The 23,991-nt window shown below is 46.0% G+C and overlaps 1 protein-coding gene across 1 annotated transcript in view; it reads left to right on the forward strand.

Annotated features, from left to right (window-relative positions):
* Positions 1 to 23,991, forward strand: part of Hspa12a (heat shock protein family A (Hsp70) member 12A) — a 158,327-nt gene that overhangs the window by 2,054 nt on the left and 132,282 nt on the right. The window contains exon 2 of the mRNA XM_037205720.1: positions 10,485 to 10,572. Within this exon, the coding sequence (XP_037061615.1) occupies positions 10,485 to 10,572 (88 nt within the window). The remainder of the gene's footprint in view (positions 1 to 10,484; positions 10,573 to 23,991) is intronic.

Genomic DNA, 23,991 nt, shown 5'->3' on the forward strand with positions numbered 1-23,991 from the left:
AATACTTAACTGACAAATGTTTTGGAGTTGGGTGAATAATAATAATGCAGAAAAGTTGTTAGAGGCTTTGAATGCCATTCTGCAAGAGTGGAGCATTTCTAAAAGTATAGGATGGGAAGACAGAAGTGGCCGGCTGGCCACGGTGGCAAGAGCAACACGTGCTTGATTCTACAAAAAGCCGTACATCCGGGTAGAGAATGGTTAGAGGGTTAAACAGTGAAGTTGCCATTGGGAAAAGATAGATGAGAAAGGTGAAGAGAAAGGATGAACTTTCTGAGGTGATAGGATGGAGGCTGGGGAACCAAAGAAGACTTGAGAGTAGTATGAAGTTTTCAAAAGTAGGATATTGGTGGTGGTACAAGGCCTTTAATCTCAGCACTAAGGAGACAAAGGCAGGCAGAACTCTGAGTTCAAGGCTAGCCCGGTCTACAGAGTGGTCCAGGACAGCGACATGTGCCCTGGGCTCTCCACCTGCTGGCCTTGAGTTTGGGAATCCTGGAGAAAAAGGGAGGTCTGAAGACACAGCTAGAAGATGTCTTCATAGTATAACAACTTGGAGAATGGAGATGTTGGCAGGAGGGAAGTGGGACACAGTCCTCTTGAAATAGGAGCTAAGTGCTGCAGAAGGGACAGATTGAGGACACAGGAGGAGGGCGGGAGCCATAAGAGGAAACAGACAAAATGAACTTAGAGCGACAGTCCCAAAGGCCAGGGGAGAGGCTTGGTGATGTACCAGGTGTGTGTGACTGTGCACACACAGGACAGTCTGAAGGGATATGGTAGTCATGCTGTACTCGGGCAGTGGTTCCCTGGAAGCTTTTCTTTTTATATATTAGTAGTATCTAGTTTTCGTCAAATGAATTACCTATATGACTGAAAATTATAGTATGTTGGAGGGAAGGGTATTTAAGTCAAAGCCCAGAGAAGGACTGAGTACTAAGAAGGGGTTATTAGTAACTTAGTTGCTTAGACTCCATCTCCTCTAAAATGAAACTGGGTGAAGTCAGAGAAGCATAAGTCCCTGTCTGTCTGCTCTCTCCATTCAGCGGACAAAGATTTCTTGACTGTTCGCCACAGGCCAGGTAGTGTTCCAGGGCACTGAAGTTCTGATGGCATCTCGGCTGCACTCGCTGTCGTGAGTCATCAGTACACTGAAACCAGAGACCTGAAAACTCATCTGGAAACTTTCTATGCTCTACACGTATTAACAGCCTGTCAGTGTGGCCAGCTTCTAGTCAAAAGATTATTTATTAATATTGCAATTTTATTTTCCACAAGTAAACATCGGGAACATTGGGAGTTTGCTAAAGAATATAACCAGATGTATGCAAATGGTGTACAAACCTCACACCTTTGTTATAATATGTTGGTGATTCCTTTTCCATTTCTACTGAGACTAAACGTCTAAGGACTCTTCTACAGCATCAGAACATGAAAGGAGTTGGTGTGAGGTTAATCTTAAAAATACCAAGCTGGAGAGTTGGGGGTGGGAGAGAAGGTACCGAGCAGAAGGAGAGGCTCGGAGATGGTGAAGGTGCCTAGCATACACACACAGAGACAGGAGGGGACTGTGCCCACCCTTTAGGAAGAGGATGTGGTACTAGAGAGAGCATGCATACACCAGCACTGTGGATGTCACAGGGATCTACATGTAGAGTGGGAGGCAAGAGCAGTTTTGAAATGAGAATATCTATGTTGGGATCTGAGATTTGCCTCTCAGTACACAGAGGTCTGGATTGATTGTATTTTCTAATCCTTTTGAGTATGAAGACCCCCCTTTTCCCCCTTTTTTTTTTTGTTTGTTGAGATGGGGGTTTCTCTGTGTAGCTTTGGCTGTCTTAGAACTCACTATGTAGACCAGACTAGCCTTAAACTCACAGAGATCTCCCTGCCCCTGCCTCTGGAATGCTGGGATTAAAGGTGTACACCACCACTACCCAATTATAGACACCCTTTTAATAACAACAACAATGGAGTACTTGACCATCCCACAGGTAATAGTAGCTGTAAACACAGCAGTGCTTTCATAGGCCTTTATAATTTACTTGTAGATGATTTGCACACACAAAAGAGACTGTCTGCACAGCTAAGCCTTTACTCTCTTGGGGATGTGCTTGGCGTGTGTTTAGAACTGGGAGCCTCTTGCATAGAGTTCATGATTGAGAACCAGTGAGGCTGTTTCCCTCCTGGACCCCTTCTACTCTGTAGTTGTGATTCAAGAGAAAATATTAGAGACGCATCCACTTGTCTCAACCTGCTAGTTGGAGACCCTTCATAGAGGGAACAAAACGCATTTTGCATTTCAAGTCAGTCATTTCATAACTTGATGAGGATGAAGACAAATGTATTCGTTCATTTTTATTTCTCTGTCCTATCCAACGCCTCTATTTAGATCGGAACCTATTTGCCACGACTTTAATGTTCAAGAGTGATTGTTTAGATGCAACTTGGGGGCTGCTATCAAGTGCTTGTTAATTCTTTTTTCCTGCATTTGACATCTGTGTTGAAAATCATTTTCACAGGGAACTAATGAACGTGACTGCAGGTGCCTTTAATCACAGACTCCTAGAAACTAGAGACAGAATGCATGGAAAATGGGAGGAGTAACACCTTCCTTTCCTTCCTTGGTTGTCAAAGCTGAGAAGTAGGGTTGCCAAACTAACAGCAAATATAAACACCTGAAAATGAATGCTAAGTAAGGTAGGAATGATTGACTAATAAAAAAGCTTCTCACATTTTATTTTTATTTACCAGTGCCCCCTGGCAGTAGTCATTATCACTATAGTAGTAACAACAAAACTCCCAGCAGCAACTCCAGGCATCAGACCTCTTGAGATTGCAAACCAATGTGGAAATATAGGTGATTGGCCAGAGTTCACACAGTTTCTGCAGAGCAGGAGTGAAACCTGACTCTGGTACCCATTCCTTTACCATCATGCACCATTCCCATTCCCATAGGTTCTGTTCTGTCATGGTAGCTCTTCAGTCTTCAGTGCCCCTCCATGGCACAGCCAGATGAAGAACTCACATGGAAGTCTTTGAAGACACAGGGTAAATCTTCTGACTCTCTCGATGACTAGTTCCTGTTTTGACCACCACACTGGAGCCACCTGTAGATTCTACTTGTCTAAGCACCATTAGAATTTAAACACTCTAAAGAGGCATGTTGGAAAATGCTAATTATGCCCTTCCTCAGCTCTAAATTTCAATATTCTCCAGGTCTAAGTCATGCTCATGTATGAGACTCATGCAGAAGTATTTTTAAAATGCTCAGTTGCAGCCAGGGTTAAGAAGCACTGCTCTGAGTCAGGCAGGGATGAGAAGGACTGAGGTTTCCTCCAAGCATGATTGAAGGAAGCAGATGCAGTCAAGAAAGCCCAGAAGCTCTGGAATCAGAACTCATGGCCTCAACTGTGACCTTCTACAATTCACATAACTTCTGAATCCATTTCCTCATTGATTAGTATTTTTAATTTCATAGTTTTGCTGTGAGGTTAGACCGAAATCCGTCTAGACTTCCCCTTTTATGCCTCACAAATACAAACTGATGTTCTCGCCAAAGAAACCAGGGGAAGGGCAAGTGCGGCATTTGCTGCGGTTTTGTGCTGTTGTGTTGAAAACCTTTCTTTAGCTCTGTACAGAAATCTAGATTGAATAGAATGGAGACCCCTTCCTTTTAAAACAATATTAGTGACCTTTGAAAGTGATTAGTCTCCTGGAAAATCGTCACTTTTGTCATAACCTTTAGCACTTGCACAGCATTATAAAGTTGATGTGATATTTCTCGCTCGCTTTCTGGCAAAGCAGAAAGCTTAAGCCGGAGCTAAAGTGTGAATGTTCAGCCCGTCAGTGCTGTTTCAGATGCAGCCTTCCGGTCATTTGTTCAAGGGCCCCTGACACTGAAGACCCACGGACACACACTGGAGATGCTGTGCTGGCAGTTTAATTGGTATTTTTCAGGAATTAGACGAGCAGTTTCTGTACAGCCAGAAGTGAGGCAATTATCCAGCGAGTTTGGAACATAAAGAGAAGAGGGAAAGACCAGGCCAAAGAGATTCTCTAATAACCTAGTTTGCCATTTTAAAATAGATTGCAATTTTACAAGCTTTATGGGCATAAATCCAGCTTGAAGGTATTTTGTGGCATAAGGACAGGTCTAATAAAAGCCAAGGAATGCTAAGAAAATGTTCTACAAAACTAGATTTTTCACATCTGTGATTTCCTTGATACAAGTAGCAAAATAAGGTAATTGCTTTTATTTTGAGTGAAGAATGTGTTGTCCTGTATGTTTTCCACATAGCAGGCAGCAAATAAGAAAGAGAAAGGTTGCCAGTTAAGAGGCCTGTTGGGTGGGCGTTTGTTTTCTTGTTTACTGTTTACTTTAATTATGTGTGCTGGTGCCCGAGGAGGCCAGTAAAGGACATTGGATCCCCTGGAGCTGGAGTTACAGGCAGTTGTGAGTAACCCAGTGTGTGCACTAGGAACTGAACTTGGATCTGCAGCATGAGCATGAAGTGCTCTCTCCAGCCTCCCAAGTGTTTTTATCAAGTTGTGGCAACCCCCGCCCCCCCAAATATTTTCTCTAACACTGTTGAAAGGAATTGAGGTTTAGACCTTCCCATCTTCCTGGCCCCTGGAGTTCTTTGCCTTATCAATTTTGTTATTGCACTTGAGAGAGAGTTAATACGTTGTTTGACTTTTGTAATTAAACTTAAGAACCTGACTGAAGGGGATTTCAGCTTCCCCAAAGTTGTACTTTAATCTGCTTAAGAGGAGTAATTTCTTTCTTATTAGCAAAATCAAAAGACTGTCTCGAATTTATCACTTGATTGCCGGGAGCCTGGCTCGGAGTCTGGTAGTGATGCTGAAGCTTGGGAGACAGAGAGCATTCGGTTGTCAGAAGTTTGGGACTTACGGTTTTGCATTTCTAGCTGACCGTGTAGTGGTCTTGGGTTTGCCATCCTTGCTCTTTTATGTCTCCGGCTGGACTTGTCTTTGTATTGTCCTGTTTAACACATTAAGAATTCTAGTCTTTTCAGTATTAAAAAAAAAATGGTAGTCACAAATGCAGAGCAGGAATTATTCTTCAAGAATTGTAATTTTGGGAAGTGAATTCTAGGACCTTTAAGTGAATGAAGTCATTTGAGGCAAATTTCTCAGTAGCGATTTAATCTTGTTTTTCAAATATTCCAGTCATAGGTGGATGATCACTGGAGCACTGTGCACTTTTCAGAGTTGAGTAATGCACTAGGTTAAATTTCCGCTCCCAATTTAATATAATGCATTGAATTACATGCTAGCAGAGGATGTGGGGATAATATTGTAGGAGTAGTGATAAGGATTATTTACTCAGAAAAACAGGGCTTCCATTAATCCTCCAAGAGGGAACATTCAGTGAGGGTGAAAAACTGAAATGTCATTCTCAATGCTCACAACCAAGCACCTGCACTCAGCTCTTAAATGCAAGGAGAACGAAAAGGAAAGGCTCACAGGACCGAGAATGTTGGGGGGCCCTATCAGCTAACCTAAGCTCTCTGCGCTACTAACGAAGTTTTCTATCCCTAGAACTTTAAAAGCAGAGTTCCTGTTTGAGGGACCAAATGTGTGTGTGTGTGTGTGTGTGTGTGTGTGTGTGTGTGTGTGTGTGTGTGTGTTCATGTTCCCCTTCCCTTATGAATGCTATCTGGGTTTGACTCAGACTCATTGGGGGCACCCCAGAACTTTATACACACTCTTGTTCAAGCCCCAATGTCAAGAAAAACATTGGTGTCCTTCCTGGTACCAACAGACCCTGGCTCTGTCACACACACTTGACCCCTCTGGGTTAAGGCTGATGCCACATCTGGGTTGGTCTGTCCTTCGTTCTATTTATGAGAGGCACACTGTGCTCCCTAAACGTAGGCGAGGGATTTTACTGCTGGTGCCACCCTGTGCCATCCATAGCTTGTGGTAGGCATTTGTGAGTCATCCCAGGGATTCAGTTGCACTGGTATTGATAACTACAAGTGTGTGTCCATTTCAATCAGACATTTAAAAATAATCTGTAACTCTGGGAGACTATCATTGGAGGAAGGAGGCTGGGATTTGTATCAAACTGAAAAGAAAAGGACAGAACAGCAAACTCCTGGGGTTAGTCAGGCTTTCTGGCTTCCAGAAGAAGAGAAACTGCAGAAGAGATTTTCGTTGGACGGACAGAAGTCGGCTCCTGTGGCCACAGTCTTGTCTGACTCACCATCCACTCTGTTCCAAACGTTCACTGAGCATGCCCTCTTGCATTCCACAAAGGCCTAGCATGGCTCTTTCTTCCCGTAGCCTGTGATTCTGCACTGACTCGGGTGCTGTAAAGTGACATTCAAGCAGCGTCCCTGTCTAGCTGGAAGACACATGACCTTATATGCTAAACACACACTTCAGCAAATGCCATACCCATCAGCCTGAGGTTAGCTTTTTGAACAAGTAAAAAGAATCTGACCACATGCTTTTGGTAAATTCTGGTGCCTGAGATACATGTCAGTAACAAATACAAATGTGTAGACTTACAAGTAAATTAAAAAGCTCAGGTTGAGCTGTCTGTGACTTTCACCACAAGTCTGGATTTTAACCCTGGGAATAACTACTCAAACCAACTGCAGATGAGCCTGGGATGTGGTTCTCATCACTTGTGTGCTTTTACCCAATTAGACGATCATGCATGTAGGAACAAGGCAACATTTTAAAATACATTTATTAACTTTTAAGCACACACCCAGCAGCTTTACAAAGTTTGTTGAATATGAATTTCGGATGTACTTCATTAAAATAATGAAGATTAATTTATACCTCGTGATTTAAAACATGCTAGGGAGATCCCCACTAGGAGTGAGCTGTAAAGCAGGACTCGGTCTGGACTCCGGGATTCCCGTCGTGCGCAGAGCAGAGAGAGCACAGGAGATGGCAGCAGTCCTGTGGTACTTACTAGAGATTTGACATTTTGATCCTTTGGGCTTGTTGCGTTCTTCATCAGATAGTCTTTTTTTATTCCCCCCAGAGACATGGTATAACCACATCACCCCCCTCCCCAACACACACACACACACACACACACACACACACACACACACACACACACACACGTACTCTGACGTTCATACAGATGACACCGGCAGCCTGAGCCCTGGCATAGGCTGGCCACCCTCACCCCTGACCCCCCCTCCCCCGCGCTCCCCCCCACACCTGGACAGACAAGCCTGCAGTCTGGACAGACAAGCCTGCAGTCTGGACAGACAAGCCTGCAGTCTGGACAGACAAGCTTGCAGTCTGGTCAGTACCATGAGCCCGCATTCTGTCCTAGTCTTTGATTATGGGGATTGGGTTTCTACCCCAAGTATTCGTGTTCCCCTGTTCTTGGCCTCGGGGGCTAGCCTCAACCTACTTTCCTGTCCAGACCACTGTTTTATAGGCAAAGCTTCAGGAAGTAACCGTGAGACTCTTTATCACTCAGCTATTTCTCAACATGGTCAGTCTTTGTGTTTTTGAGCTAACAGTCTTAGAGCCAGACAGAACTTCTGAGCATATGCATATTTTATGTAGTTCTAGATTAATAATCTGGTTATGTATCTAATTAATTGTCTCATTTTACTGACAAAAGTGTAAGATATTGTTTGAGATAGAGTCTCACTATAGTTCTAGCTGGCCTGGAATTCACTATGTGAAGCTAACTCCAACTCACAGAGATCTACCTGTTTGCTCTTGTCAAGTGCTGGGATTCAAGGTGTACACCACCACACCCAGCTCTAAAATGCTTTTTAAATATAAATATAAATAAACTTTAAGGTTCATTTAATGGCTTCCAACCTAATTCTTCATAGTTAAGGAACAAATTTACTTAATAGGCTTAACTTTAAAGAACACTCTCCCACCCCTTTTATTTTCTTTGTTGGATAAGTAGATAAGGGGAAATATGTGTTTTAATATGTGTGGTGTAATGTGGTGTAGTGCATATGATTTCCTGATTGAGCATCTGTCTTCTGTGTTCTAACAACGTGAGATTTTACAATCTGAACCCCCAAGTCTTTAAGTTCCAAATGACGCATCTGCTGCACTTACATGTAGTGAGGGTACCTGTGCAGTGACCTTTCACCCGGCGCTGGCATGCAGCATCCTCTGCATTTTTCAGATTTGAACTTGTAAGTGGTCTTCTCTGTCAGCAAGCCAGCAGGTGTTCTGCCTTTTAAAGAAGTGCAGTGATGATCATGTCTACTGTCCTAGCTCACAGGATGCAAAGGAACCCGCGGTGCTTGGCGGTGATTCACCTGAGGCTTTGTTCGCAGAGGAGGAGCATCAGGAGCCGCACTTCCAGCCAGCGGTGCTGGAAACAAGCACCCCTCTTGTTTATACAGACCTGGACTTTCACCTGTCAGAGTAAAGGGAGATTACTAACAAGTTTCCTGCCTATTTAGCCGCGAGGTCCATGCATACAACCCCCCCCCAAAGTGAATTACTCCCGCTTCTCGGCATGGCAATGCTTATTTAATAAAGCTGTTTATGAAAACTCCTCAAGTGTGTGGTCCCCTTCCCCACAGCGTGGCACTGCTGCCGCCAAGTGACAAGTCAGAAACATCAGCAAACCCTGACAATTAGAGCGTCCTTTCTTCCTTCCCAAACCAGGGGCCCTGCCCTCACTCAGAAGGTGCTGTATCTTCCCTCCTAAATCATGCTGCACCTGCGGGGTGCCCTTTGAACACAGGATTCTAAGAAAAGAATATCGTGAGTCATTAAGAAAATAATTTCTCTGACTATATCTAATTTTAAGGTTAAGGATGTTTGGGGTTTGTTTCTTAAATATGCTTGCTCAGCCTCTCAGTCTTATGCAAAAATCCTGGCGAGCCACAGGAGGGAAATTCTCCCTCTGAAACCTCTCCGGTCACATCTCCAAACTCTAGGAACACAGGAGTACTTGGGGTCATATGCAAAGACCATTCTCTTCAGCCACCTCATTCTTGCACTGGGCTAAGAGCTTTTCAATTGCTGTGACATTTTCAGCCAGGGAAGGAGTGGTGCTTCTGCACTGCAATGTCTTACAGACGATGACTTTATATGATCAATGGAGCAATTCCCTTTCCAGAAAGGAACCAAAGCGATCAAGTTAAATCATTAAAGAGAGAAAGAGCGAGTGGGGGGAGAGGCCCCATCTCATTAGCAGGTCCCAGAGCCCAGGCCCTGTGGTAGTGCCACACAGTGTCACTGGCCCTTTAAGACAATGACTGCACTCTCTCAGCTATTGCCCGCCTCCCTTCCTGTGGCTGTCGCCGGTCTAAACCTCCCGAGCAGTCCATTGTGGCCACAGTAGGAGGGACCTGCAGAAAATGTGCCAAAGCCAGGCGGGGGCTAGAGGCTTTCAATAAGCCCCACAGCTGGAGAGGAGCCACTATGCTAAACAGCGGGGCTGGGACCAGGCATGTGATGGGGAAAGGGGTCAAACCCGACACCTCCTACAGGCTTTCTGAGCCCAGTGTGGTTCAACTGGATGGCATCTTCTAGCTGGCTTTTCTCTGTTTGCTTAATATGCAGAGGTATTTAGCTTAAAAGCACTAAATGCCTCAAGGAGGAGGTTCCCCTCCCTCCCTCTCCATGAAATGTTACTAAGGGAAGGGCCGTGAAGTATTTTCTCTCTTTCCGCCCCCAAACTAATACTGTTTTCTTTTTGCTTCTGTCTCATGGCTCAACACAGGCATTTTCCCACCACACACCCTTTGCGGGATTTCACAAGCATGACTCTCCTGCCCAGGCTTTGTGTAGCACCCAGGCCCACCCTTCAAGTCCTGGGAGCTGGACTCTTGCATCCCACCACACATTTATTGTACATGCATCTACCATGTACCCATGACTGCTCTCAGGGCTTCCTGAAGCCCAGAAGTAGATGAGGTCTGCTTCCCATTCATGCCGTGTGGGGTCCGGAAGAGGGAGTAAAAAGCTCATTTACCCATGGTTGTGAGGGTCATTTTACATCCGTGTACCTCAGTGTTTGGAGAACACTAACTAAGCAGGGTGGGGGAGGCCAAGAAGGGACCTGGGTGCTCTGGTTGCTGTGTCCAATGTGCCTTGGAAAACAAGGACTAATTTTTTACTTTGTCCCACCACGAAAAGTCAAGGATGAGAACCTGGTGTGGTTCCTGGCTCGGGCAGCTCTCACCCATCCATAACTCCTGATATCCAGATGACAGTTTCCTGGGTTTGTGATACTTTACTTTCTTGTTTCTCACTTGATGCCGTGAGGCATTTTCTCTGTCTTACAGATGAAAACATCTGAGGCCCAGGACTAAGTAAGCACCCAAGGCCAACAACAGAGGTACTGGGACTGGGCACCAAGGTACCCTGAGCCAGGAGCGAAGCACCTCTGCTATCCCTCCTCCCAAACTGTCAGCCAGCGGGGGTCTGTGACTTATGAGGCACAAGGACACAAAGCAAAGTGTTCACAGTGAAACTCTTTTCTTCCCCTCCTGCAGATGGAGAGTGTCGGTGTGTACGGATTCTGTGGGTGTAAAGGAAAGAGCAAAATGAAGTGTGATTCAAAGTGGGAAATAACCGCAGCAGGTAGGAAATGAACTCACTTGTGTAAGTATTGGATGGGGCATCTTAAGGGGGACCGGGCACATCGGGAACTGGTACATTTACACTTATGCACACCCAGCCACATCGGCTCCCCAGAAGGCACAGCTGGACCACAGGAAGGGGTTTGAAAGGGTGTTTCAGAGGGACTTCGGACAGCGTATGGAGTGGGGACTGGTGTCTGTTGGCCTTCTTGGGCTCCTGCCGGCTCCTAGTTCCGAGCTGGTGGCCCTGGAGATCGGCTACATGTGGTGCCATATGCAGGCAAGAAGAGACAGCCTTTCTGGTGTTCCGAGCTTGTTTATGCTTTAACATGTCTGTCCGTTTTCAGGATAGTCTTCTTACCCCTCCTTCCTCATTCCTCCCTCCAATTCCGGAGAAAACAAGTGGGCTATTCATGCAAAAAGAGAAAGAGTGAGAAGGGCGGGGATGCCACCGACAGACCCCATTGAAAGCCGCTGGCTGTTCATTTACATTCACACTTTTTAAAAATGTTAACTAATGATGTTAAATGGTCCGCCAAAGGTCCTGGCAGGTCAGTTGTGGAAGTGTCATTTCTGCCTAATTAGGGCTCTTGTGGCTGCCCCGGGCCTTCCAGTGCAGCCGGTGACAAGCAGGAGCTGACAGCTTCAATTGCTGCCAGGAGGAAGGTTGGGCCGGCCCTGTTTTCCAACTCAGCCAGGTGTTTGCTGAATGGGGGAGGGGGCCTGGCGAGATCTGAGCCAGCTTCTATGATCCTTTTTCTTTGGCTCTGCCCTCCCAAGTCCTTCCCCTTTGCCTGTCTTGTCTTGTGTCAAGGTCAAGAATGGGCTTTGCTAAATCAGCCATTTGGATTATCTCTGGGAGGTCGTTAGCAGTCCCTGCCCAGACTTTTCAAGTGGTCCCAGACCCCAGATGCTAGAATTTCTTTCCCTTCTCTAAAAAATCAGGGGAAAAGAATAATTTTATTTATTTATTTATTTATTTATTTATTTATTTATTTATTTATTTATTTTGCTCTGGGTAGTAAACAGTGATGAGAAGAAAAGAAAACTAAGAGTTGTCTCAGAAAGCTCTGCATGGTCATGCAAGTGTTAAAATCACCACCAACAGAACTGTTAAAGAGAAACAGCCACAGCACCACAACACACTGCTTTAAATACTGAAAAGAAACCAGTGATGGGAACAATTCCGGCTGGGTTCAGTGAGCTGGATTGTACCTGCTGCCCAGCAGGTGTCTGCTCAGTTGTTTCTTGGTTTGAGAGACAAGTTGAGAAGATTTTGAAGCTGCTATTTTTCTGTGTCTGCCTACACTGTTCCGGGTATGCTTTCTGAAATACCCAGTTGCCCCTAAAGTAAACACGAACTTGTAGGTTGATCTGATAACCTTGGTTTTTGTTTTTGTTTGTTTGTTTTTTGTTTTTCTTTCATAGCAAAACAAGCTAACCATCCTTGGTGCTAGTCCCCCTGACTGCAGCAACAGCTAACCCCCCACAGAGATGACCCCACAGCAGGGCAGGGCAGCTGAGTCTATGTGCCCCTCCCTGCTTGGGTGTGAATTAAACACAGAAGCACTTGAGAACACATGAACACATGTGCACACACAGAGCGCATTACAGGGTCTTTGGCACAACTGCAGGATAATACATGGGCACTTGGGAACAATGCTATGGTATGGGGGAAACTGAGATGGAAAAATCAATGCTTAATGAAAATCCAAGACTAGACCCAAAGGTCTGAAGAGGTAAGGAGTGTCTGAGAGGTGGTGTTCCATCCTCTTTTGTTTACCTCCCCCGCTTCCCAGCTGTGGCTTCTGTTTTCTCTCATACTGAAGAGTGAGAATTGGGGCCTGATGGTTTTTGTCAGAGGAGGGTCACCCACACACATCTGGGCCAATACTCGCAACCTACTGGGTGCTCAGTGCTAGCAGCAGAACTCTCTCTGCCTCCCCAAGTCCAGCATGGCTGGATTATGTGTCCTTCTGTGGCATCAAGCTGTTTTCTCTAGTCAGTGAGCCTACTAAGTGCAGACAGAGACTGGACACTCAGCTCTGCCACTTTGGAGCCTGGCAGAGAAGGTGCTCAGGCACACTTGGACAGAGAGAACCGACAGGATTGGCTGATAGGCTGTGCTCGGGAATGAAGCATGAGGAAAACTGTCCCGGATTTATTTCAGAAGTCTCTTTCATCTACCCAGGGTTGGGGGGCGCTCCTCCATCACTAACATTGAGTCTTATCTTAGGCTGGTTCCTCCCCACGACCCATCATGTCACCCTGAGTCTTTCTCCTCTTAGGTGACCTTCTTTGTGCCTCTCACAGTCCCTGGGGCTGTTGTTTATTTCCTAGTGCTTTTTGCCCCAGACACATGTGCCTTCAGCTCCTGAGAACAGTTCTACACGCTTTCTGGCCTGTCCTCTCACACCCATCTCCATTTTGGAGTCTTGGCCCTTGAGGCTGCGATTGCAGTCACCCTCCTCGGAGGGCAAGTCATTGCTGTGTGAATCCTGTGAGTGCAGAAAAATGTGGCCACTTAAGAGTCTCCTTGTGGTGAGAAGGATAGGTATTTAAAAATCACTGGGAAGGGATTAGTGGTAAAGAAAACCTTCCATGGCATCTAAGTCAAAATGGAAAAAAACAAGCTAATTAGTTACAAAAACTGAAACAAGACACTTTTGATCATGTAGAGCAAGGATCACGTGGACGGCAGCAGTGGTATTTGCAGTAACTGGTCACCACATGGTGACCCTGGAAAGGTAAAGTCATGTCCGGTTAACTTACCTAAACTCTCTGAGAGGCAAACCTGATTTGTGGTATTATGTTGTTCAGCTCTTGAGCACCTTCTCCAGATCTCACCCCAGTTCTTCTTTGACCTCGATCTAACCCTTACTCTGAGTATGGCGGTTCTCTGGGCCTGTTGGGATGTTTCATGCCTCCAGGCCTCTGAACAAACTGGTTCTCAGTTGGACTGCTTGCCCTTCCTCATTTGGTCTTCTCACAAGCACCTGTTCCTAGAAAGATTGAGCTCCACACAGCGTCCACAGAGCTCCTCCTGTGCCTCTTGAGTTAGACTGGCCTTTCCGTCTTTCTGTACCTGCTCCAATTTAACGTTCTTCTTAATAATGATAATTGATAATGATACACAGAATGATAGCTCACATTACTGAGTGCCTTCTGGGGGCCCAGAAGTATAAGGGCTTTCAGTGTTACATCACCTAAGATTGACACTCCAAGGAGAAGGCACTGTCGTAGATATTCAACTTCATAACAGGGGCTCTGCAGCTCAAGTTGCATGCTGGATATCATCACATGGTCTCCAAGAAGTGAAGTTGAGACCGGAGCCCATCTCGCATGGGTCAAGTCCATCTTGGCTGCTCTCAGTTTAGACCTCCAGAAGACACCCTGCCTCCTCTGGTAAACAGCCGATAGGTAGAGGCACTTTGGTTTTCAGTTTGTGTCCTCTCTGGATGGTGAGTTCCTTTGAGAGAATGACACTCATTTAACCTTGTGTTCGCGTGCCTAGCCAAGGACTGAAATACAGCAGAGACTCTTACTGTTGGTTGAATTTAATAAAGCTGAATTACGCTAAATGGTTATACATATGCATGTATATATTCTTTCTCCTTGCCTGCTTGTGTATATGCCTACGTTAAGTATATGTATGTATACACTTACATACATATTTCATGCATATGTGCACATATTCATGTTGCATATGCCAGTGTGTACACATACGTGCATATGTATGTAAACATGCCCTGCCCCTGTAGCTATACAGTTTGGGATGGAAGAGAGTATCCGTGGCAGCCTGGAAGCATATAAATATGGTATGTGGTCTCACGGGCTGAATTCTGCGTTCAGCTTGGTGCCCTGAGGAATGGTTCCACCTGCATCATGGCCTGCGTGTTCCTTGAGACTTCCCTACAAACTCTCCGCTGTCTGCCCAGGTGATCTTGTTTAGATCAGAAGGTCCACTAGAGGAGGGGCCTCAGGGAGCATGGCCTGTCCCACTTTCCCTCCACATCATTTGAGGTGGAGAGAAGACAAACCCAACTGTTCAAGCATTTTCCATCCTCATTTGAGCCCTTGAGTCTGTGTGTTAATGGTGGTGAGCCACATAGTGTCCTGCAATGGGAGGCAGCTGTCAGCTTGGCAGAGCCCAGAGTCACCTGGGAATTGACGGATTCAACTGAAGGATCGCCCAGATCAGATTTGCCTGTGGACATGTTGTCTTGACTGTTCATGGATGTAGGAGGGCTCATCCCACTGCGGGTATCACCATTCCCTGGGCAGTTGGTCCTGGGCTATCTTAGAAAGCTTATTAAGTGTAAACTTGATTGTGTCAGCAAGCAGCATTCATTCCTTCACGGTTTGGGCTTGGGTTTCTGCCCTGAATTTTCTCAATGATGGACTGTGACCACCAATAAGAGAAAATAAACCATTTCCCCCCAAGTTTCTTTTGGTCAGAGTGTTTTATTACGGCATTAGAGATTAAACTAAAACAGTGGTGCAGTGTGGGAATGGCCAGGCTAATACTGACCCAGGGTGAAGGACCCCTTAGCCCAAACCAACGCTTTGCTGGAGTTTGAGACAACAGTGGATTGGGAGAGTTGATGAGGGTTGGGTGACACCTAGTTTTGTGGCAACAAACCCTTCTATTTCTGTTTGATTATCTCTTGCCCCATAATACCTCTGGTGTAGGGACCGCTTTCGTGTGCCGTTCACCCACAATGCCTCACTGCCCACCACGCTGTGCTGTGCCGTGTCCAGACTCGCAGCCCCTCTGTGCTTCTCTCTGACATAGGACTCCAGTGGGGTGTGGAGGCTCTGATGAAAACAAACACACACTAGTGTTCTTCCTGCATTGCCACACACTACAAGGCTGAGTTATAACTGTGCTTCTGTAAGAATGGCACATCTTTCTGTGATGTTTCCTATTTTGGTTTGTAAATACTTGCAAATATTTAGCATTCTTTCACAGAAATCAGAACTCATGCTTATGTATTAAAATGGCTTTCCAAAGTATATTTTTTTTATGTCCTTGTTGCAAGGATGGCTTCGATGTGTAGCTGTCACACAAGGCTCTGCATGAGATCTAGTATTGTGCTATTTCCAACTTGAACTTCTCCTCAACCCCCAAACACAGTTTTTGAACTCAGGACCTTGTGCATGCGAGGCTGTCACCCTACCGCTGAGCTAGAGCTCAGTCCTCTTTCCTCGGAGTTCTTAATGCCTTGAATGAGAAGCCCTGGATTTTCATTTTGTACTGACTCTCCTTATGCCTCTTAGACCTCAAGTCATGGAATTAAAGCCTTGAAACTTTAACATGAACTCATTTGTTTCAGCCAATCCGTGCAGTGCATGGGACTGGGTACTCCTTAAGGAAGGAGTCTGGGGCCAGGCAAGTGGATCAGTGGGTAAAAGTACTTGTCACCAAGCCCAACCGGCACCTGGCACCTGCGTGGCTTCACCTGTCAGCCCTGCAAGATGCCGAGATGTCTTGGAAGTAAGCTGAGTTTTTCAAGAATCTGTTTGGTTGAGGGACTCTCTCTGAGGAAACTCCCGAGGTGGTCCAGAGTGAGGGGTCATCCTGAGGGCGGTTGCCTTTGAGTCCTTGACTCCACCTTCACAGATTTAACCAAGTCTGTGTGGAAAATAAATGCGTGTGTACCCAACATGGACAGTCTGCCTACTCTTGTCATTGTCCCTAAACACAGCGGTGTAAGAGTCATCCCAGCACATTGGTGTTGTATTCAATACTGTAAGTAATCTAGTTTTCAGATCTGTGGGTTCTGTGCCAGGACTGTTCCATTTTATATCAGGGGCTTGAGCATCTGCAGATGTTGGTACCTGTGGGGTTCTTAGAGGTAATCCCCGTAGATACTGAGAGAGATCTGCTCTCCTTTGGCCTAAAAGTCAGTGGGACCCAAGTGCACAGTACACACAAGTTCTTCTCCCCACCTCGGGACGGCAGCTGTGTGCCTGGCGATGGTGGTGTTGGTGTCACTTGCATGGTGGCTGTGGTACCAGCACTCACGGCACCTGTACCAGCAGAAGAGGTCCCTCTTTCATCTTCAGACTGGACTCAGTGGCAGAGCAGTAGCACCAAGTGTGAGTGACCAGCGTGGCCTCTGCCGGCAGGGCCAGCAGTGGGAGGGGCCTGCGGGTGTGTCTGTGGGAGACAGAAACCTAGGCAGTGAGCGACCATGGAAGGGGTGATGGAAAGAGGGGCTTAGGCTTCCCCTTGGGAAGACATCACCAATGGCTGTGGGAAGAAGGAGCCAAGAAAATGCAGTTTATGTTGTTTAGAATGAACCATGCCTGGCCGGGCAGTGGTGGCACACTCCTTGAATCCCAGCACTCGGGAGGCAGAGCCAGGTGGATCTCTTTGAGTTCGAGGCCAGCCTGGTCTACAGAGCAAGATCCAGGACAGGCACCAAAACTACACAGAGAAACCCTGTCTCGAAAAACAAAAACAAAACAAAAAGAACCATGCTTAGCTTTAGTGACCCATGATGATAGGAATGACAAGATTCAGAGCATTTCTAAGACAACAGCCATCCAGCTGGCAGACAGACACACAGTGGCTTAGTTGTCCGTAGAGTGGGTGCTTGAACACGCAGTCAGCTCATTCAGTGCCTTGTTCAGCAAACATCTGCAGGAGCCCCACTGGGTTCTGGAGTCCGATGGCTGGAACTGAAACCTGGCTCTGCCGCCAAGACTCTGACCTTGAGGATGCTACTTGATTTCCTCAGCCCCCAAGACCCATCTCTGTCCTGAGAAGTGACTGATAGTAAGCACCTACTCTCTGGGCTTTAGGCAGGCATGTCAGGTATTTGGCATGGTGGCTGGCGCAAGTTAAGCATCTCGTTAATGTGAGTTATGATCAGAGAGTCAAGTAATCTCCCATAATTAAAGCATCGTTTGTGTGTGAAATGAAGCCCAGAAAGGTAACACCATGTTAACTGTTATCATTTGGCAGCACGATTACAGATGATTTGATCAGATTATACCCCTCCCCCAGGTATACAAGGATATGTGTATGATATATATCACACACACACACACACACACACACACACACACACACACACATATACAGGGTAAATATGAAAAGTGAGCTTTTAAAGCAGAGGGAGAAGCAACTCCATCTGACCATCTCTGGTGCTTCACTCGGCTCTGTGGGCCACCCCTGTGTCCTGTTTCTTGGACAGTGATAGAGCAGAAGGGAATAGCTGTGCCCAGGATGGCTCATTTGTGACACCCACAGAAGGCTCTTCCATAGACTGTCAGTTTGAAATTTTCAGCCTTTGTATTTCATTCACCAAACGTTTATTAAGCATCTTCTTCTGTAGGGTGGACATGGCAGTTAAGTTCTGAGGAGACAATGGTGAACGAGACAAGTCACTGGATTTCTTTGATGGAGCTGATCGTTTAGTGAGGTCCTCAGACCATCGTCTGATAATTAAATGAAATGGTCATTGCAAATGTCAGGAGTCGCTTGAACTACAGAATGCTGTGTTGGGTGGGGTGCTCAGCACACTCAGATGCTTTGTTCTCTATTATCTCTGAAACTCTATAAAGCAAGCTGACCTTGTGACCAGGGTTTCCTCACTGTAGAGAAAGCCTACACACCTGCATGTGTACGCATGCACACACACACACACACACACACACACACACACACACACGCACACACACGTTTCATTATGTATCCCTGGCTGGCCTAGAACTAGATATAGACCAGACTGCCCTTGACTTCATAAAGATCTGCCTGCCTCTGCCTCCCAAGTGCTTGGAATGAAGGAAAGCACCGCTACACTCAACTTTTTAGATTTTTTAATCAAAATTAATCAAACAAACAAAAAACCCCTGAAGTGTTAAAGCACAAGTGTCCAAGCTTTGGGGTTCCCTGGGCCACACATTAAATCTAGGGATACCCAACGCATGGCCAGTGGTTGCCCAGTGCACATATAGGTTTATTTTGATGTGTTGTAGCATGACATTATCTACAGAGTTTCACATGTATGAACCACACAATCAATCTACCAAAAACATTGCAAAAAAAAAAATCCCTTCATGTTCTAAGTATGTTTTTTGCATTAGGTCACATGCATAGCTCTCCTTGGAGACATGTGACTTCAGGGGTCACGCGTTGGGCAGTTACTAAAGAGCAGGGAAAGAAGTCATAAGCCACTTGCAATGAATCCAGTACTGGACCCCTAGTGGGGAAATGGCTGATGGGGTTTTTCCTTTTGTTAGTTGAAAAGAAAATTAATGAAAAGTTTGGTGAAAAGGGCCGTGGAGTAGAGTCTAGAGTTAATCATCCAGATTATTTCAGCAAACTCAACATGGAGCAAGCAGTGCCGTCAGTACTTATGAAGAAAGGAAAAGACAGCATGGACTTCACAACTCTCTGAGGGTAGACTTCATAGTCCCCTGCGGTGGTTTGGATGAGAATGACCCCCGTAGGCTCATATGTTTGGATGCTTGGTCCCCAGTTGGTGGAACAGTTTGGGAAGGATTAGGAGGTATGGCCTTGTTGGAGGAGGTGTGCCACTGGTTGTCACCTCTGAGGTTTCAGAAGACACATGCCATTCCTGGTGTATTCTCTGCCTCCTGCTTGTGGTTTGAGATTCAAGCTCTTAGCCATTTCTGCTGCCATGCCCTCCCTCTGTCATCATGGACTCTAAACTCTCTGGAACTGTAAGTCCAATTAAATACTTTCTTTTATAAGTTGCCTTCATCGTGATGTTTTATCACAGCAACAGGAAGTAACAAAGACATCCTCCAAACTGTATTGAGGATTCCAAGCATCCGTGAACATTATAGTTATTAAAAACTTGTTATCAGTCCAAAACAGAAAGGAACAGTCCCCCACCCAGTCAGTCCCCAGACTGGGGCAGCTTGGCTCCTTCTAATTCACTGTCAGCACTGTCACACAAGCAAGATGGCATTTTGATGTTTTCTGTAACTGCACATTATGCCAGCCTGAGTTCAGGAAGTCCAGAGTGTGATCATCTCCATTGCTTCTTCCTTGAGATGATCCAGGTGCAGTGAATTCAGGCAGTTATAGGAGCTGTTGAAAAGTCCAGGCTCTTGGAGAAAAGGTCTTGAGCACATTGATTAAACTACATCTGCAGCATCATCAGCTGGCACTTGGCCAACATTAATTGTTTTGTGTGGGGGCTGCAGAAACCCACTGGGCACCCCCTGCCTCTGGAAATGGCAACTGATCAGTGAAAACAAAGATATTAAGGGGATTTGTAGTCATCCTGTGGGAGGGGCCTGGCTGATGGCCAATGTTGCAGAAAAAGTTCAGGATTTGGAGGGAGGAGCCACAGAGATGGTTCAAGCAGGGGAGACCAGTGACTGGGACTCAAGTTGGGAAGTCTGCAACTTCCGCAATACTCAAGCCTCAGCATCCTCAGTATTACAAGGAAGTAATGTCTCTACCTGTACTATGAGTCTGTCACAGAAAGCAGCTTAAGAAGAAGGGTTTATATTGACAGATTGTTTAAGAGAACAGTCCACAAAGTTCATGGTGGCAGAGGCATGCAGCTGGACCCTTTGCATCCAAGATGATCAGGAGGCAGAGAACTGGATTCGCAAACTCTTCTTCCCCTCTTTTCTATGTGTCCTGAGACCCCAGCTCATGGCATGATGTGCCCGAATTCCAAGTGAGTCTTCCCACCTCAGTCACATCACTCAGAAACACTCACACACCCTGGCTGCCAGATGAATCCAGATCTAGTCAACTTGACAGTGAACTTAGCCGCCATGCTACCTCAGGAGATCTGCAGGAGGGTGGATGGAGACTCCAGAACTGCAGAGTTCAGCACAGTGTTGACCCATGCCAACTGCTCATTTAGAGTCAGCTCCCTCCTGTGCCCCTCCGTGGAAACGTATGCATCGCACAGATGCGTTGTTTAGGGACACAGCCCTTCCAGCCCCAGCTCTCGGTCTTGGGCCTCATTAACAGCCAGTGTCAAGCAGCCAGTAGCATGCACTTGAAAGGAGAATTTGTAACTGGCAGATTAGGTGAGAGTAGGAGTATTCCAAAGAAAAGTGAGGAGCCTTGACTCGCCACCTTATCTTGGACAGTCCACACAGCTTGCTTAAGAGGACGTCAATCACCTGGTTCTTTTCCACAATCTTACGTATTTATTCTTGTATATTGGACTCATGGCAGAGGAAACCTACTAAATTGGGCCAAATTTACATTATACTGATTGACTGAAAAGAAATGATGCTAATAAAAAACAAAATTTGCAAGTGTGGTGCAAAAGCAGGAGTATGGAAATGTTGAGGCCAGCCTGGGTTACATAATGAGTTCAAGGTCAGCTTGAATTGCATAGTGAGACTCTATCTCAAGCAAACATAACTAACCAACACAAAACCACAGCATGCTGGGGATGGGTAAACATATAGTCATGTACTTAGGTTCATCTGCCAACTACAGGGGCTGAGGAGGTGATAGGTGGGTGAGAATGCTTATTGTGTAAGCAAGAAGACTTGAGTTTTGGTCTCTAGGACCTGGGCAGGGGGAAAAGGGGCAGGGAACAGGCATGACTATGTGCACCTCGTACCCCAGTGATGTTGGGGATTGCTGGGACCTGGTGGCTACCATCGTAACCTAATGGAAAATGCAACTTCAAGGTAATTAAGATGCAGAATGATAAATGACAACACTTGATGTCTTCCAGAATTTGCATACATGTACCTGCACAATGTAGATGGAAGTTTCTGCCCCACCTGGTCCCGAAGCCATTCAGTCCCAAATAAACACACAGAGGCTTATATTAATTATAAACTGTTTGGCCTATTGCTCAGGCTTATAACTAACTGGCTCTTATGCTTAAATTAACCCATAATTCTTGTCTATGTTTAGCCACGTGGCTTGGTACCTTTTCTCAGTCCAGAATTCTCATCTTGCTTCCTCTATGTCTGACTGACAGCTCTATCTCTGCCTTTCCTCTTCCCAGAGCTCCTCTATTCTGGTCACCCCACCTACACTTCCTGCCTGGCTATTGGCCAATCAGCGTTGTATTAAACCAATAGGAGTGACAAATCTTTACAGTGTACAAGAGCATTATCCCGCAGCATGTATATATGCTACACACACACACACACACACACACACACACACACACACACACACACACGCGCGCATTTTGTGCATACAAATTGACTATATAGATCAGCTGCATAGAGCTATAGAATGGATGTGTATGTGCAAAGGGACTTTTAAGGTTTGTCCCAGTTTACTGAAAAGGTAAGACAATGCACTGGGGGTTTTTCCCCATCTGATGGGATTTTGGGAAGTCATGTCTTGACTTTGGTTACATGGTTCTTATTTCTCTCCCTCTAAGTCTCCATTCTCCATAACACATTTACTATCAATTGCCTTCTCAGAGGAGGAGAGAGTTGCGGGATTTTAACAAGAAGGTGTCGGTGGTAAAAGATGCAAAACCAATTTTGTGGTGGTCTCATCATGTCCTTATGCAGCATGTCTGAGAAGGTGCCAGGAGGGTCCTTCCCCTTTGTCACTAAGCTGTCTGCTCTGGCTCTCCACAAGGACACAGCTAGGCGAGAGGTCCTGGTATGTGTTGGAGTCAAGAGACTCCAGTTCCTTCCTCTGCTGGAGCTTTCTGCAAACTCAAGTGGAAAAAGACTGCTCGTGTTCTAGTTGGGATGAAAGCATGTGATTTTGGCTAAGATGTGTCATGAGGTAAAGGGAAAGGCGAGGGTCAACAGTAGATCCCCGAGAAGAGTCTCTCCAGCTACTTCCTTCTCTTTTTCAGAACTTCACTACACTTTAGATCTTTTCCTAGGTTCCTGCATATCTTGCAGTCTTTTCTGGTTTTCTGCCTTCTTTTCCCTCTGTGAGACTGTTTCCTACTGACATGCTCTCACATTCGCTGATCCTCTCTTCTGCTGTGTCTAATCTGCACTAAGACCCTCTTTTAACAATGTTTCCAATCCTAGCCACCAAGGCCCTCGCCCCACATCCAACCCCATGCCTCTTCTTGTGCAGAGGCCAGCGCCTGTCTTAGTTCCGAGTGAACAGCCACTGCTCGGGAAGCTCTTCCCTGCCGTTCCTCCCGGGGGCCCTTTTCCAGCCCCCCTCAGTCTTGTTCCCACGTTTGTTTTCTTAGTGTCACTAATAACATCCTGTCTCCATTTTCTTTGTGCTCTTGTTTGTTGAAAGTGAATTCACGAGGACAAGGCTACTGTCATACTTGTCTGTTTTTGTTTGGTAATTCCTGCCACCCTGTTACCTTCTTGTTGAGTGGCTGCAGAAATGACCTTGACCACATTACCATGGGTCTCGGTTTCCTAGTCTGTTCATTGGAGAAGAGGCACATGTGTTGGAGCTTTGGTCACCGCGAGGACTCCCAAGCTTGACCAAGTATGCATCAGAGTCACCAAGAAGCCTTTCCTGGACAGACTGGAGACCCCATTGTGGTGGTATTGTGTTCCCTAAAATATTGTGTGCACCCTGATAAACTTATCTGGGGTCAGAGACAGAACAGCCACTAGATACAAAGGCTAGAAAATGGTGGCACTCACATCTTTAATCCTAGCACTCCAGAGGTAGAAATCCCTCTGGATCTCTGTGAGTTCAAGGACACATTGGAAACAGCCAGGCATGGTGACACATGCCTTTAATCCCAGAAAGCGAGCCTTTAATCCCAGGGAGTGGTGCTAGAAAGCAGAAAGGTTTATAAGGCATGAGGACCAGAAACTAGAAGCATTTGGCTGGTTAAGCTTTTAGGTTTTGAGCAGCACAGTTCAGCTGAGAGCCATTCTGGATGAGGACTTAGAGGCTTCCAGTCTGAGGAAACAGGATCAGCTGAGGATCCAGTGAGGTGAGGTAGCTGTGGCTTGTTCTGGTTCTCTGATCTTCCAGTTCACCCCAATACCTGGCTCAGGCTTGATTTTATTAATAAGAACTTTTAAGATTCCTGCAACACCCCATTGTAAAGTTATCTGGAGAGAGGCAGAAAATGTGCATTTCTAATGTGTTCCTGGGCCATTTTGGTGCTTCTGTTCTGGGGCCTTCTTTGAGAACCACAGGAGAAGACCATGCATAGACCCCTTTTGACAGGCAGCTCTGATTTACCTTGTGATTGATATAATGAATGTGAAGGTGTTGTACTTAGAAAGACTATATGCACGATTTTTGCATTTTGAAACATAACTTTGCCTTCAAAAAGAAAAAGGTGAGGGAAGTAGTGGAAGGAAAGGAACGGAAAAAAAAAATCAAACCCTTGTCTAAGCCAGAGGGGTCAACACCTACCCACGGGGTTCATAAAGGGAAAGGCTGGCTACATGGAAGTGCCTGTAGCAGGGCACGGGCTGAACTGGCCCGAGGAACAACGCTGAACAATGCTGCAGATGAAGCCGGAGGCTGCAGCCGGGGTTT

Source organism: Peromyscus leucopus, chromosome 1, assembly GCF_004664715.2.
Source record: "Peromyscus leucopus breed LL Stock chromosome 1, UCI_PerLeu_2.1, whole genome shotgun sequence".
Taxonomy (NCBI): Eukaryota; Metazoa; Chordata; class Mammalia; order Rodentia; family Cricetidae; genus Peromyscus; species Peromyscus leucopus.